The sequence below is a fragment of the Mesoplodon mirus genome (assembly GCF_964341445.2).
Source record: "Mesoplodon mirus genome assembly, chromosome: 4".
NCBI lineage: Eukaryota > Metazoa > Chordata > Mammalia > Artiodactyla > Ziphiidae > Mesoplodon > Mesoplodon mirus.
Window position 1 is genome coordinate 58,405,128 of NC_138979.1, and position 15,079 is coordinate 58,420,206.

Here is a 15,079-nt window from a genome sequence, read left to right on the forward strand (position 1 = left end):
AAGCCAATGTGACCCTGTGGAGAATGGTCATATCACGTCTCCTTTCTGCTCAAAACCTGTCCTGGCTCCCATTTCTCCCAGGTCCTGATAATGTCTGGCGAAACCCTTGGTAATTCTTCTGAGCCCCTCCTCCTGCTGGAATCTTCATTGATCCTGGAACCACCAGGCATGCTCCTGTTTTAGGGCCTTTATCTGAGCTGCTCCCTTTTCTGGAACCTCCCCTGCCAGGCGCCTGCTTGGCCAACTTCCTCACCTCCTTTAAGTCTCCACTCAAATGTCAGCTTTTGGTGAAGCCTTCCCTGACTACTTGGTTAATGCTGATTAAATACCTGCCCTCCCCAACCTGCCTGACTGCCTTTACCAGACTCTATTTTTCCCCCATAGCTTGTATCTCCCTCTAGCATACTAGCTATTTATTTGTTTTTTGTTTTTTTGTTTTTTTGCTTATTGTCTGCCTCACCCTCTAGAATATCAGCTTCACAAGGGCAGGATATTTATCTGCTTTGTTCACTGATCTATCCCAAATGTCTAAAACAGTGTGAGGCACATAGTAGATGCTCAATAAAAGTGTTGAGTGAATGAAGGTGGCATTGCAGCGCTGTCCTGCCCCCTCCCCTCAAAGCCACACATGGCTGCCAGACTCACCTTCATGCGCACATTTGATGATGACATTCAAGAAACTTCAGTGGCCAATCACGCTTGTTTTAGCTACAATGTTATAACTCTCACAATCTGACTCCAAACCATCTTCGCAGCTGCAGGGCTTACTACTCCCCAACAGGAACCATGCTCAGAGCAAGGCTCTGAATGTAAACATTCCTCAGCTTTCCCTGTCCTCTGCCCTTACTGGGGCAGAATGTCTTCTCTCCACCTCTCCCTGCTGTAATCCTGGGGTCTGTCAGATATCCCCCATCTTGGCAGTCCTCTCTGGTCGCTCCCTTGGAGCCCTCCTCTCTCATCCTCACTGAGTTAGGGTGATGCTTACCAGAGCTCCCCTATTAAACCAGGGGTCACGGGTTACCCTCTTTATAACCCCTCAAGTCCATGGCCTGGATGTTTGTACTTTAGTAGGTACACAGAAAAAAAATGCATTATGAATAGCTGAGTGAGGAGAGAAAGGCTTTTACCTTAAAAGGCACCAGCTGTAATTTGGGACCCAGACTTGGCCGGGAAGATCAGATTTCAAAGTTCACTTGAGGTGTAGATCGCACACCCCAGCAGTGCTCGTGAGTCATGATGGTTCAAACTACTAGGTGAGTCACACACACTTGACCTGGGGGAGATGGGCTGCGAAATGAGATGGAAGCAGTGTGCTCCATCCCGGTGGGAGTCAGTTAGCTTCTCACTGATAGCTCAGTGGGCATGGGCCTCCTCCGTTCCCCTGGCCACTTCACAAGAGCCTGCTTGGGGTCTCAGGGACTCACCCCCATGAGGGCCCATTTCTCATGAGGATGAGTAAGAGCCATCTTTACACAGAAGGATGCTCATTTAGGAAAAAAGCTTGAGCAGGTTTTATCAGTGAACAGAAATACACTGGTGGAGCAGTAACTTAATCATAAAGAGTAGTGAAGTTGGGTGACTTCCCTGGTAGTGCAGTGGTTAAGGCTCTGCGCTCCCAATGCAGGAGGCCCGGGTACGATCCCCGGTCAGGAAACTAGATCCCACATGCGTGCCGCAACTAAGAGTTCTCATGCCAGAACTAAGAAGCCCATGAGCCACAACTAAGGAGCCTGCCTGCCACAACTAAGACCTGGTGCAACCAAATAAATAAATACTAAAAAAAAAACAGAGTTAATCTTTTGACCACATGAAATCATGTTACTACTAAATAGCTTTCACATTGTAGCATTCTGCTAAACACGTTGACTAACCCTATGTGAGGCGGGATTATAAGGTAATGGGACGGTGGTCTCAATGAACATAGCAGAGCTCATATTCGTAGGTGTAAAATTTATACATTTAAAATCTAAATGTCTTGGACATAGTTATCGTAGGAGTTTAGGCCACAGCTGGAAAGATCTGGGGGAATTGACTTTAAAAATCATTCACTGGGGGCTTCCCTGGTGGCGCAGTGGTTGAGAGTCTGCCTGCTGATGCAGGGGACACGGGTTCATGCCCCGGTCTGGGAATGGTCCCACATGCCGCGGAGCGGCTGGGCCCGTGAGCCGTGGCCGCTGAGCCTGCGCGTCCAGAGCCTGTGCTCCGCAACGGGAGAGGCCACAACAGTGAGAGGCCCGCGTACAGCAAAAAAAAAAAAAAAAAAAAAATCATTCATTGATTCCAGTGGGGGTGAGTACAGTGTTCTGAGCCATGGCAGAGTTACTGGAATAAGCATGTAGCTATCTGTCTGGATGACTAGAGTTGCATTCATTATTATTGTGAGTTCTGGTGTGATGTTTAAGGGAACAGCCTCATTGTTCTACAATCTCAGATGTTAGATTTAACTATGTTCTTCACATTCTACTGATGACGAACACCCCACAAGAAGATTCTGCCCTCATACAACCCACACACTTTTCATAGGGTCTCTTGGCAGAACATATGTCCTGAAGTTGACTGGAAATCCCAGCCCCAAAATGCTCTTCTGTAATATGACCTTGCCATTCCTCCATCAAGAGGGGAAATTAAATTCTCTTCCCCTTGAACCTGGGCTGGCTTCAGTGACTTGCTCAATCAAAAGACTATAGCAGAAGTTATATTCTGGGACTTCTGCAGCTAGGTCATAGGCAGTCTTAGAGTTCCTGTGTGGATCTCCTGGAAAACTCACTCTTGGGATGCTTCCTCTCAAAGCCTGGCTGCCATACGGTGAGAGAGCCAAGCCACATGGCTACGTGTGGGTGCTCACATCACCAGCCTCAGCTGAGCTCCCAGCCAACAGCCAACATCCACTGCCAGCCACATGAGGGTGCCATTCTGGATGTCCAGTCCAGTCGAAACTTCAGATGACAACAGCCCCAGCTGACACCAGCCTTCAACCACATGAGAGAACCCAAGGGAGAACTGATCAGTTGAGCCCAGCCAATGCCCAGAACTTTGAGGGATTAATTATTGTCTCTCCAGATACTAGATTTTGTGGGGTAGCAAAAGATAACTGTAACAGTACCTGAGATTTAGAAAATAAATTTTTTTTTTTTTTTTTACCGAGCAAATTCAATGCCAAATGCCGTCCGGGTCTCTGTTCCTCCTCTCTGTTCAATGTGACTGGCAGCTTCCACCACATCTTTTACAGACCTGTAGTCATTGAGGTGAAATTCATGTACCACGTCTTCTCCGTACTGAACGACTCCAACCTGCAAGTTAGAGGAGAGGGAAACAGGACATCTTGACCCCTGAAGGCTGGCCCTTTGGTGATGAGGTTTCCTGGAGTCATCTCTCTGGGATGGTTCAGGAGTGAGGAGGGCTGGGGACCTTCCCAAGGGAGAGGAACTAAGCAGCAGGGAAGCAGGTTCTGTACAGTTCCAGGAATGAATGGCTGGCTTGGTGAGGCAGGTGGGAGGTGCATATTGAGAGAGGATACTGTAATTTAAAGAAAGGCCCAGCAGATAGAGTTTCTTACTTAAAAAGACAAAAGTTGAGCACAGAATTGAAGTCTAAAATCTTAGGAGCAGTGTGGGTGGAGGGCCATGGCATTGTTCACCAAACTCTGGAACTAAGGTTCTTTCAAATTTGGAAGAGAAGTTTGAAATATTAATAAGACTCAAATATTAATAGTCTCGAAATAAAAACCTTAAAGAATAAGCAAAAACCTACCTACAGTAGGACTAGAATGAAAAAATGTCACTGTCGGATGGGCCCACAGAGATTATTTGGTACAAGTGCATTTCCAATGCTGGACTTTCATCCACCGTACCCTAAAAGATGATCTCCCAGTGGTGGGGAACTCATTACTTCATGAGAAAGTTCACGCCCCTTTTAACGGCTCTAATTGTTACAAAATAATTTCTTAGATTGACCTGAAATCTGCCACCTTGTCAGTTCTATTCATTGGTCCTCCTTTGGCCTGACAAAACAATACGGAATAAATCTACCCCCTAGTTAGCCAGGCAGCATTTCAAATATGTGCTGGCAGCTATGACCTCTTCCCCTGTCTCTTCTCCAAGATCAAAGTGTCTAATTCTCCCCTGTGCCTCACCCAGCAGGGTGCTAGTGTCTTCTCACTCTCTGGCTGATCAAAGTTTTTGTTAATAGGTGGTGTCTATCCCAGAGGACAGTGTTTGACCCACTCAGTGATGCCTCCCCTACACAGTCCCATGATGTGCCCAGCAGAGATGGGTGTCCTGGGCTGCAGGGCCCTGCTGCTGGCCCTTTCACCTACACCTTTCTAGCACATGTACAGATGCTCCCCCCACCCCACCCCAAGGCAGCATCTGCCATGGGTTTTGGGGGGGCCTTATTTGGAGGAGGAAAGAGCCCCAACCACACTCACCTGGATCTGCCCAGGGCCGATGTAAAACTTCTTCAGGATGTTGATGAGGAAGTGCTGAACCTCCACCCAGGGGTAGATGCTGTTTGAACCATCCAGGACAATGATGATGTCCATGTAGGTCTGGCACCCTGGGAAGTGGGAACATGGTCACAGCTACCCAAGGAGCCAGTGTCTGCAAATCTCTGATTCCCTGGATGACTGTCCAGGGAAGCCTGGCCTGGGAGCTGTCCTCAGGCTGAACATTTATTTGGGCAACGTGAGTGAGGAGCCCAGGAATTCCTGGCTCTGCCCCACCGTTCTGCACTGGCTGCCTGAACAAAGCATGAATGGAGCCCTACTGCTTCTGTGCCTCAACAGGGACTGACCGCTGTTAGCTGGCCAATGTTTGGTAGGCAGCCGACAGTGCCCGAATCAGTACCTCATTGTTGTTTATTTTACTGTAATGGGTAGGTGGGCATTACCACTTTCAGCCCAAATGAACGGGTTTCACTTCTTAGGAGGGAGGCATGGTGTAATAGCGAGGAATGTGGAATCTGGCGTCAGACTGTATGACCCCCGGCTTTGACCCCGGGCAAGTTACTTAACATCCTGGCATCGGTTTTCTCTTCTGTAAAAGAGGCATGATGATAGTAGAGGATTGCCACGAGGAATTAACAAGGTGATGCTTCTAGGGCTGAGCACAAGTAAATGCTCAAGAATCTTAGCTTATCTTCTTTTTATTTTTTTTTAACCAAACCACTTGGTTAATGTAACAATGACATCATCAGGTCAAGCTCTCGTTGCTTTGAGCCTGAAGGTTTCTCTATATTCTTGTAATATTAATACCAAATTAAAATGAATAATAGAAAGCAACAAAGAAAACATGAAACATTGGTAACCTAACAAATTAAAAAACTTCTCTTTACATCTAAGTAATTTATTTCTGTTTGTGAAACAGCAGGACTTACCTTGAAATGAGATGATACAATCTGATACGATATACACTATACTGTATCACATTGAAATATTGGGCATCTGCTTATTTTTACTGGAGAATTTCACACTGTTTTCAAATCTACTTTACAGCAATATAGCAGGGGCCTTTGTGAGTTAACCATTCCAGTAACTCCTGCATCGGGAAGGTGTAGTATGTTGATGTCAGAGCTCCCCAGGAGGGGAAGGTGGTGGCATGAGCCTGGGCGCCTGGCACAGGTTCTGTGTTTGGGAGAGCACTTTAGAAGTGTTTGGATGCTCGGAATCACCTCCGCTTTAGGAGAAGCTGTGTGTACACTCTGGTCTCGTCTGCACATGCTGCACACAGCATGTGATGGCCCTACACCTCCAGGCTAACGGTGCCTGATAGCTTTGTCTTTCTCCAGTGTGCTTTCGCCCCACACCTGTGGACCGAGCACCCGCCATGTGCTGGAGCGCCGTGTGGTGCTGGCACCACAAGGACACGACACAGTAACTCCTTGATTAGGAGAGGTTTCTAATCTACTGGTAGGGGCCAGGTTTCTTTTATTTTAAAGCCAATTTTATTAGAACGCATTTATTATTACTGATTTCTTTCTTACGATTTCCAATTTTTCATTTTAAGACACATTGGGAAGAACCTCTGTGGTTGCTAAACATGGCAGAACACGCCTTTGAAACACACGCACGTGCGCACATACACACGCCCTGTGGCTGATCCTAGACCTGCTGAATTAGATCCTCCGTAGTGTTGGCAGGGGTGGCGGGGGGTGCCCTGCGATCTGGATCTGCTGAGCTCCCAGGGCACCGCTGCTGGTCAGCGGGGTGAGGAGGTCTCCGCCACAGGAGATTCTGGGAGGCTGAGATGGTCACACCTTGGCCCAGAGGAAAGAACCTCTCTAGGGGGTGGCACACCTCCCACGACTGGCTGCGAGTCTCCTCCCAGCCCTGGCACTGCCTCTGCCCCTCCCGCTGACGTTTTGTAAGAATGACTCTTCCTCATCACCCCTAAGGGGATCATTTTCCAGCCCCTGCTGGACTGACCTTCCTCCTCCCTCCCCACAAGCACCACCTTCCCATCTCTGACTGGGCCCTGGTGCTTGGAGGGAGGCTGCCTCTAGCCAGAAGTGCTAATCCCCTCACCCTCAATAAAACGGGCAGCAGCTGCTTGGGTGTTGGTGGTTAGCCCACAGGAAATAGTGAGGCTCGGAGCCAAGCAGTCTGGGCTTGCAGGAAGCAAGGTCTGAGCGTTCTTTCCCCAGACTTTCCTGGCAGGTGGGGAGAGTGGGAGGTTTTGTGTTCCATGAGGCTCTGGGAAAGCTGGGCAGCGCTTCCTCATGTCCAGGACCACTGATTAGATGGGACTATCACCAGGGGTAGTTCTGTCCTCCTTGGGCCTCCACCTACAGGGCAGCTGCATCCCATAACGTCAGAGGGCGCCATGCACACTGTAGTCTAAGTGAACGATGTCCCCAGACTTCGGCAGTACGCAGCTTGCCTGCTGTACATGGTGGGCCAGCAATCTCTTCCTCACTCAGGGTGGGTTTGCAGTGAAACTCTCTGGCTGCCAGGATGGTCTTCATAACCTTAGCTCATTTGCCCCGGGAGGGTGGGCCAAGATTATTACCCCACAGGCTACCCAGAGAGTTGGAGTGGGGCGGGGCTAGAGTCCAAGTTCTGCTTTGTAGCCATGGGATAGTGGTGACCAGAGCTCGGAGCCTCCCATGGACTGTCGCTCGCTCAGCCCAAGTCTGCAGATTTGAAGCCACTTACTTTGGAGAGCTGGGGCCACGGTCTTGGAGAACCTGAAGTTGGAGTTGACTCGTGAACACATCCCTGTGGTGTAGTAGGAACTCCCACACTCATGAGACCAGAGCGGGCTGCAAGCCTGTGAAGCACAGCATGGACCCCCTAATCAGCGGGGGACCTCAGGGAGGGTCCGGGCCCAATAGCCTTCGGCCCAGTCCCGACCTCCAAGACCCAAGACAGAATCCTCCGTCTGAGTGTTGTCCTTAGGATTTAGAGAGTCTTCTTTGAGTCTAACTGAAATCTCTCTTGCTGTAATGTGTACTAGTTCCCTTGGTTTCAGGTGAAATGGAGAAAAACTAACCTTAGAGTCCTCCTTTGTTGTCTTTTCAAGGGTCCCATTCTCCACCCCATCATCAGGTTGTGACTCTCCTTCCCCCTGCCCACCACACAGGATGCGGGAAAGCATTGTCATCCATGGGAGTGGACCCTTCAAGGGTCTTTCTGAAGAGGTCGCCTGAAGGTCATTTCTGGGCAGACTTCCAGGACAGGGTCCCCAGAACATGCCCATGGCTCTTACTAAGGAAAGGAAAAAGAATGTCTCTGCTCTTTCTCTGAAATTTGCTACCAAAAACATTGATGTCAGCCCCTCATTTACAGACTGAGTGATGAGTCCCTCTCAGAGTCAGGGTCATTAAAAATGAAAGTCCAGCTTCTGCCTCTATGTTTGTCCTGCTGCTGGAAAACTCAAGACTACAATTTGTGCTCTAGTTTCCCTTGGTTTGGAAGAATAATTATTCCACTTCCAATCCCTTTCTTTAATTAGCTTTCTTTTTTTAAACTCAGATTTTAAAGGTTTTGTATCATCTGTGTCCTTTGTTGAAGCTCTGGTAAATTATTTTTGGAAGTGGGGGAGAATGAATAATGGGAGAGTAGGTAATGGATAATGGCTGGAGGGCTAGAAGGATGATGGATGGATGGATGGATGGATGATGGATAGACGAATGGATGATGGATGGATGTGGGAGGGGATGGATGCAAGGATGGATGATTAGATGGGAGGATGAGGGGGTGGACTGACATGTAGACAGATGGGTGGATGAATGAATGGATGGATGGATAGATGAATAGAGGGAAGGACATTTGGTTGGGGGATGGGCTGATGAGTGAATGGATGAATGGATGAGTGAATGAGTTAACAAAAGTTGTTATTTATAAACTAGGGTCTTAACCTACCCACAGAGGCCCCAGGGGTTGTAGCACACCATCCCTCTTGGACCTTCATCCCACCTTATGAAGTAGGTGAAATCAAGTTAGTAGGCATATGACAAGGAGCCTCAGAGGGAGAATAGGGTCAGACCAAAGCCCCTGGCAAGTATGCACGGACAGGGCCAGGGGTCCTGTTGCCCTTAGTTGGGGATGATGAGGGCTGTGGGCCAACCATACATCGAGGCACCTCAGGACTTTCCCTGGTAGAGCCACTATGCTCTTGTCAAGTCTCTGAACATCCCAGTCATCTTGCTGCCCTGATGTCTGATGCTTCACACCCAAGATGTTTCATGTGTCAACAGAAATGAACTGATGGGTGAGAACAGAGAGTGACACAAGCCCTCCCATCTTAAAATGAGCGGTGCATTTTACTGGGCTTTCTGGGGTAATTTTTCTCGGAAATCTTCTTGCAGCTACTCTAGGAACTATCAGTCCCAGCCTCACCCACGTTCGTGGTGGTTCACCCGAACGTGATGGCAAGGGGCAGGCAGTGCCAATCCATCACGCCACCCGTACTCTCCTACTGTGTGCAAAGCTTGCATATGCTCACCTGGGCGGGGTGCAGAGATCTCCCAGCACAGCCCGCTGCTGCCTTTCTGTCCCAACACCATGTTCACATTACTCATTTGCTTATCGTCTCTCCCCCAGCCAGAATGTAAGCTCCAGGAGGGCGAGAGCTCTGCTGACTGATGAATCCCCAGTGCCTGGCGTCAGGCTCCGTTCATTGTAAGTGCTCAAAAAATAGTTTAAATGAATGAATGTCTCTACCACCTCAGCCCAAGTACCCCCTCCTCTTTCTTCCTTGCTAAGACTAGTCTCTTCTTTAAAAACAAAACAGAAACCTCCTCTGGGAAGCTTTCCCATCTGATCCTATGCAGTCCAGGTGGCCCATCCCTCTGTATCCTTCCCTCCGTTGTAGTAAATCTGCGTTCGCTCATTTACGGCTTCCCCTCAAAGTCTTCTCAGGGTGTGTGGTGTGTCCTGTTTCTTTCATCAATTCTGGAGCAGAGACTCAGCCTCTACCTTGCAAATTGGGCTCCCCAAAGGAAAGGATAGATGCCCCTACCACTGGACTGGTGAATATCTTTTATTTATTCTTATTCGTTTGCAGGCTATCTGCTTTGCACTCCCCCCAGCCCCAAAGGGAAGGTACACAAAAGGGCTCAATCCTTTTTCCTGCCTGAATTGTACCCCCCCGAAGTTTAGGGCGCAGCAGGCAGAATGGCACAGGCAGGAAGCCAGAGGAGGGGCTGCTCCCTGAGCGCACGCGGACAGGCAGCCCGGTGGGTGGGCATGCTCAGCCACCACACGCCCCTCGCGGCCCCAAGCAGAGGGCCTGTGGGGCAGGAAGGGCTCAGAGGGAGGGTGGGTGGGTGGCTCTTACCAGGAAGCTGTTGTCCTTGGGGTTGGTGGCCAGGCTCAGGCCGAGACGCATGTTGTCTTTCCTCTCGGACACGTTGGATAGGGTGACCCTTCCTGGGGTGGGAGGGAGAAACTCAGCCTGCAGCCCCTTCTGCCTGTCCTCCGCCCGGACTCCGCTGCTGTCGCTGGCCACCAGAGGGGCCCGAGGTTGAGTCGGTACCAGGCAGGGTCCTCCCCCATTCTCCCTGCCCCTCTGGATGCCTCACTCGCCTGCAGGTCAGGGCAACCTTTCAGTTTACTAAGGCCTTGCCCAGATATGGTCTAATTACCTCCTCTCGACTCTCTGTGAGATGAGGACTACGAGTCTCAGAGAGGTCATGCAAACTGCCCAAAGTCACACAGGAAGCAGATGGCAGAGCCTTCCATCTCCTCGTCCAGAGCTTTCCCTCCCCCAGCCATCCCCTTGTGCCCCACCCCACACAAACCAGGGCTCCCCCCGAGGCTGGTTCCTCTATGCAGTGCCTCCTCCACGTTTTTCTTTAAGACAACCTGCCATCAAACGTAGCAGTCCCCTGCCCAACTCTCTCAGGGTCCGGTTCTCCGCTCAGCTGATAAACTGACACACGATAGCTGATTCTTTCTCACAGGGAGCAAATCGCCAACTTAACAAGAGCCTTCTAGAGGCACAAAGTCTTGCCCAAGAATGCCATTGTGTGGCTGGTCCCCAGAGGAGTATTCAGGGGCAGAATTATCAGCCAACTGGGTGGAGGGAGAGGGTTGTGGAGATTAAATTTACTAAGCAGATTATATTGGGGAAGGTTTTACTAGATCATTCTGTCAGGCCACTGAAAGGAAAGAAGTGAGCTTGAAGTCCCCAGAAGAGTGTGTGTGTGTGTGTGTGTGTGTGTGTGTGGTGTATGCGCGCGCACACATGTGCAGACACTTGCCGGGGAGAGTTTAGGGGGAAGTGAGTTGGGTATTTTGTTAAGCCGGAGCGAGCAGTCCTCATCGGCTGTGCGCAGGATCTAGATGTGTTCTCTGCTTCAGGCGAGGGGAGTGATCTCTAAGGGCTCAGGAGCATTTAGCTTTGTTGGCGATTGGAAGTGTGAAGAGTTGGCCGACCCTCTGCGGCCCAGGCCAGCAAGACCTGGGGTTGGGCATGGGCAGAGGCCAGAACTTCAGACCCCCCACTGTACTGTGGGCTAGGGTGGGGCGGCTGTGTTTGTTGTTTGTTTCCCCTTGGTTTCCTTCAGTTTGTAGTAAGGTTCCTTTTGAAATCCAGCCTCTCTTGGCTGTTCTACAGGTGCCTGGGATTGTTTTCTGGTTTGTCTGTCCAAAGCAACCGGAGAGAAAATAATAGTAACAACCCTGGTGCTTTTATGGTGCCTTATCATTTACAAAGTGCTGCGCCCACCTGCCCTCCCAGGACCCCCTCTTGGTCCTGGGAGGCCCAGGGGTCACCATTTTCATTTTACAGAGGAGAAAGTCAAGGCACACAGAGGGTTAGTGACTTCTATAAGGTCAATCACTGATAAATGATAGCGTGGGGACTTGAACCCAGCAGAGCCAACGTTACATCCCGACTTTCCCCACCTGACAGCAGGGCTGTGGCTGCAGAGGGATGTGGTGAGAAGTCTGGAGAGGAAGCTCCAAGCCCCAACTGGGCAAATTCCTCCCCTCAGCGGCTTGGAGAATTCTGCCCCCCATTTATTTAAAGGGTACGTCCCCCACCTCACCCCGCCCCCTCTCTTCCTCCCTTGTCTCAATGACTGAGGTCCTCAATGAAACTGTGGGCCAGGAAGCAGACGGCATGGTGGGGAAGACCTTTGCATTGGAGTAAGAAAGATTCAGGTTCAAGTCCAGCTTCTGCTGCTCGTGGATTTGGAGCAGTCACTAACCTCCCCTCTGTGACCAGGAGAGACTTAAACCTTTCTCAGTGGGTCTGTGTGAGGGATGGGGCATAAGCCCCTCCTCACACAGGGCTTGCCTTCCAGAATCACATCCCCTCCCCGAGCCCCTGCCGCTCAATGAAAACCCTGACTTCATCCAGGTGTTGGGAAAAAAAGCACCAGAGGTAGGTAGACCCTTCAACACTGAGGTGTGAATAACTGACACCCACTTCCCTGGAGAGAAAGGAAAGAACATTCTTGGCTGAGTGGGGCTCAGAGCCTGGAGAGGCCATAGGAAAAACTAGGACTCAGGTTTCCCTGCCTTGCGTTTTCCACTGTGGGGATAAACTGACAGATGGTCTTCCTGCCTCCTCATCGGGAGGGAAAGAAACTCTCCTCAAATGAGGTGCTTCCTGACCAGTACTCTTCCTCGGCCTCCATGCACTTTGCTGCCCACCGCCTCCCAGCTTAAGCCCCCATTTCAGAGTCTGATGGCATCGTGTCTCCCATTGTCAGCAGGGGCTCCTCCTCCTTCGGAGGGAAATTAGGTCCACATTGGAAACCAGAGCGATAGAGGAACCTAAATGATGGGTTCATGTGTCTTGGTCCCCACCTGGACCGGGGGCTCTTCTCAGTGGCCCAGGCCCCAAGCTCAGTGCGCACGTCTACCACCACCCCCTTGCTCCCTTTGCCCCAGCCTTCTTTCCGTCCTCCAACAGAGCAAGTTCATTCCTACCTCAGGACCTTTGCACTTGCTTCTCCTCTACCTGGAATGCTGTGGTCCCACTTGATTCCACCTCACCATCGGACCTTTGCTCAAAAGTTACCTGCTCAGGGAAACCTTCCCTGATCACCTTGCTAAGATAGTACCCGCCCCCTACCTCCTCCCCACCCAGCCTCTCTTATCATAACACCTGGTTTATCGCACAGCATCTCTCCCCACCTGAGATGATCCTGCTTTCTACTGTAGTTTGTCTCCTCGCTTACTGTGCCCTCCCAGCAGAGCCCTTGGCTCCTTGTTCCCTGCTGTATCCCCAGTAACTGGCATCGTGCTTGGCACATACTAGGTGCTCATGAAAGGCTGGGGGGCATATTAGACCTGGGATGGATCCTAGGGTCACACATAAGTGAACAGAGGCTCAGAGAGAGGATGTGAGCTCCCCCTGGACACACAGTGAGGAAACTGTACAGCTGGAAGGAGAATCCAGCTTGGCTTGTTTGGGAGCCTGTGCTCTCAGGGTGGTGACGACCGGGATCCATAAGCTGCCAGCCGGACTCCAGCCCGCCCTGGACCGTTTCCTCACTGAAGCCTGGGCCCCCGGCTGTGCTGGGGTTTGAACTTCCCATCCACGGCCCTGACACAGATGTGGCCAGCGGGAGCATCCAGCACTATATGCTGGGACAGCTGGCTGCCCTGGGGATCTGGTTTCACATGCTTTCTCTTTGATGTGGCCTTTTCATCCATCTGCTTATCTCTTAAAGCTCTGCCATCTCCCCCCCCAACCCCCCACCGCCCCAGGCCCTGCTTCCCCACAGCCTCCCCAGGGGACCCCACTCCATTGCTCTAGGATGGAGGCTCCCCTCCTGGAAGAGTGGGAGGCTGAGGGTCCTGCCCTGGGGAAGGCCAGTCCTGGAATCGCAGCTTCTCAGCCCAAATGGGACTTTTGCTCCCTTTTGAAAGCAAAGTGATAGCCTGGCCACTGTCTGACCTTTAGGACAAAGCAGAAGTGCTTTAGAGGAGTGGCGCGTGTGCTTTAGTGGACGCAGGCTGTGCGCACACACGCGCACATGTACACGTAGATTTACAAGGACTTGGAAGGCCTTGAGGCTGCTCACAGCGTCTCCCCTGTGCCCCAGAGTGCTTCAGTGAGGAACACAGTCATCATTTCAGAAAGGCAGTGCTGCTCAGTGGTTAAAGGGTGGCTGCAGATGGCCTGGGTTGGAATCCTGGCCTTGCTGCTTATTAGCTGGGTGACCCTGGGCAGGTCCCCTCACCTCCACAGGCTGTCGTTAATGATTAAATCTCATACGGCTGTTGTGGGGATTAAATGAGTCAAAAAATACCTAAAAGTGCTTAAACCAGTACCTGGCATGTGGTGAACAGTATATAAGACATATGAATGTTGGCTATTGTTATTATTTCCAAGTCAGAAAAAAGAGATAGGAAATGCTCCTGGCTCCCCTGTGCTGAGGGGCCGTGGATGAGGCAGAAAGAGCCATGGCCTGGGACACTGGAGACCTGGGTGTGAATCCTGGCCAGCCCCTGACAAGCTGTGTGACTGTGGGAAAGTCACTTCCTCTCTCTGGCCTCAGCTTCCTCATCTGCAAAATAGGGACAGCAACGCCAGCTAGGTCACCTCACAGTGTGACTGTGGGCAGGGACGTGTTTCAGCACCTGCCCCACCCTGGACAATGGTTGGCTTCCTTGTGGAGAGACCAGTGGCCCAAGTTACCCAGGTTGAGCTTGGTGCAGTTCCCTTGGGTCACTGGACACTTGTACACGTCTCCTGTCTTCTGGTGGCCGTTGGTTTCCAGTGGAGCGCCGATGACCAACCTGGGAAGGAAAAGAAGACAAGTGAAGATGCTGGGGGAGGTTCTCCTTCCTGGCAAAGGATGGAACCTGCAGGGCAGTGCTGAGGGGAGAGTAGGGTAGGGAGGGCAGGAGGGAATCCTGGCGGGGCAGCCCACACATACCCTCACACTCAGACCTTCGTCTCCCTGAAAGAGGGATGTTGTGGCCTATCCAGGCTCTTGCCAGGATCTGGAGACACAGAGATGAAGACCACATGGGTCTGGCAACAAATGGGATGGAGGCCATCCTTGTGAGAAGAGGGCAGGGCAGACATCATGGAGGAGGTATTCTTGATCTGGGTCTTAACAGATGAATATGAGTTTGCTAGATGGTGTGACTGTGGTAATAGGGGTCATTCAGGCAGAGGAAGGATGATTTTGGAGTCTTGGCCATCTGCCACTACCTGTGGGTGGCCTCATTCCTCACCTTACATGAGTCTTTCAGCTGGTGACCCGGGGGCTGGGGCATGTTGCACAGTGTTCATGGCTGTCCCCTGAGGCACTAAGTCTTTGCTCAGGGTGGGCAAGGCAGCCAGCCGGGCTAAAGAATGGGAAGGGGCAAACACCCAGCTGGGCCTTCTGCCTTGAGCCTATATGCCTTTGTGACCTTGTTTGGAAAATGGGTTTTTGCAATTGTAGTTAAGGATCTCAAGATGAGGTCATCCTGGATTACCTAGGTGGGCCCTAAATTCAATGATGTGTCCTTAAGGAGACACACAAAGGAGAGACCCAGAGAGAAGAGGAAGCCATGTGAAGATGGAGGCACAGCTAGGAGTGAAGCTGCCGCAAGCCAAAGAATGCCTGGGACCATTGGAAGCTGGAAGAAGCAAGGAAGATTTCTCCTAGATCCTTTAGAAGAAGCACA

The 15,079-nt window shown here is 51.0% G+C and overlaps 1 protein-coding gene across 2 annotated transcripts in view; it reads right to left on the reverse strand.

Annotated features, from left to right (window-relative positions):
- ITGA11 (integrin subunit alpha 11) overlaps positions 1-15,079 on the reverse strand; it is a 127,099-nt gene that overhangs the window by 49,904 nt on the left and 62,116 nt on the right. For both annotated transcript variants that reach the window (XM_082617733.1, XM_082617732.1), the window contains exons 3-7: positions 14,097-14,197; positions 9,777-9,868; positions 7,151-7,265; positions 4,427-4,554; positions 3,142-3,290 (exon numbers count right to left, since the gene is read on the reverse strand). In XM_082617733.1, the coding sequence (XP_082473859.1) occupies positions 3,142-3,290; positions 4,427-4,554; positions 7,151-7,265; positions 9,777-9,868; positions 14,097-14,197 (585 nt within the window). The remainder of the gene's footprint in view (positions 1-3,141; positions 3,291-4,426; positions 4,555-7,150; positions 7,266-9,776; positions 9,869-14,096; positions 14,198-15,079) is intronic.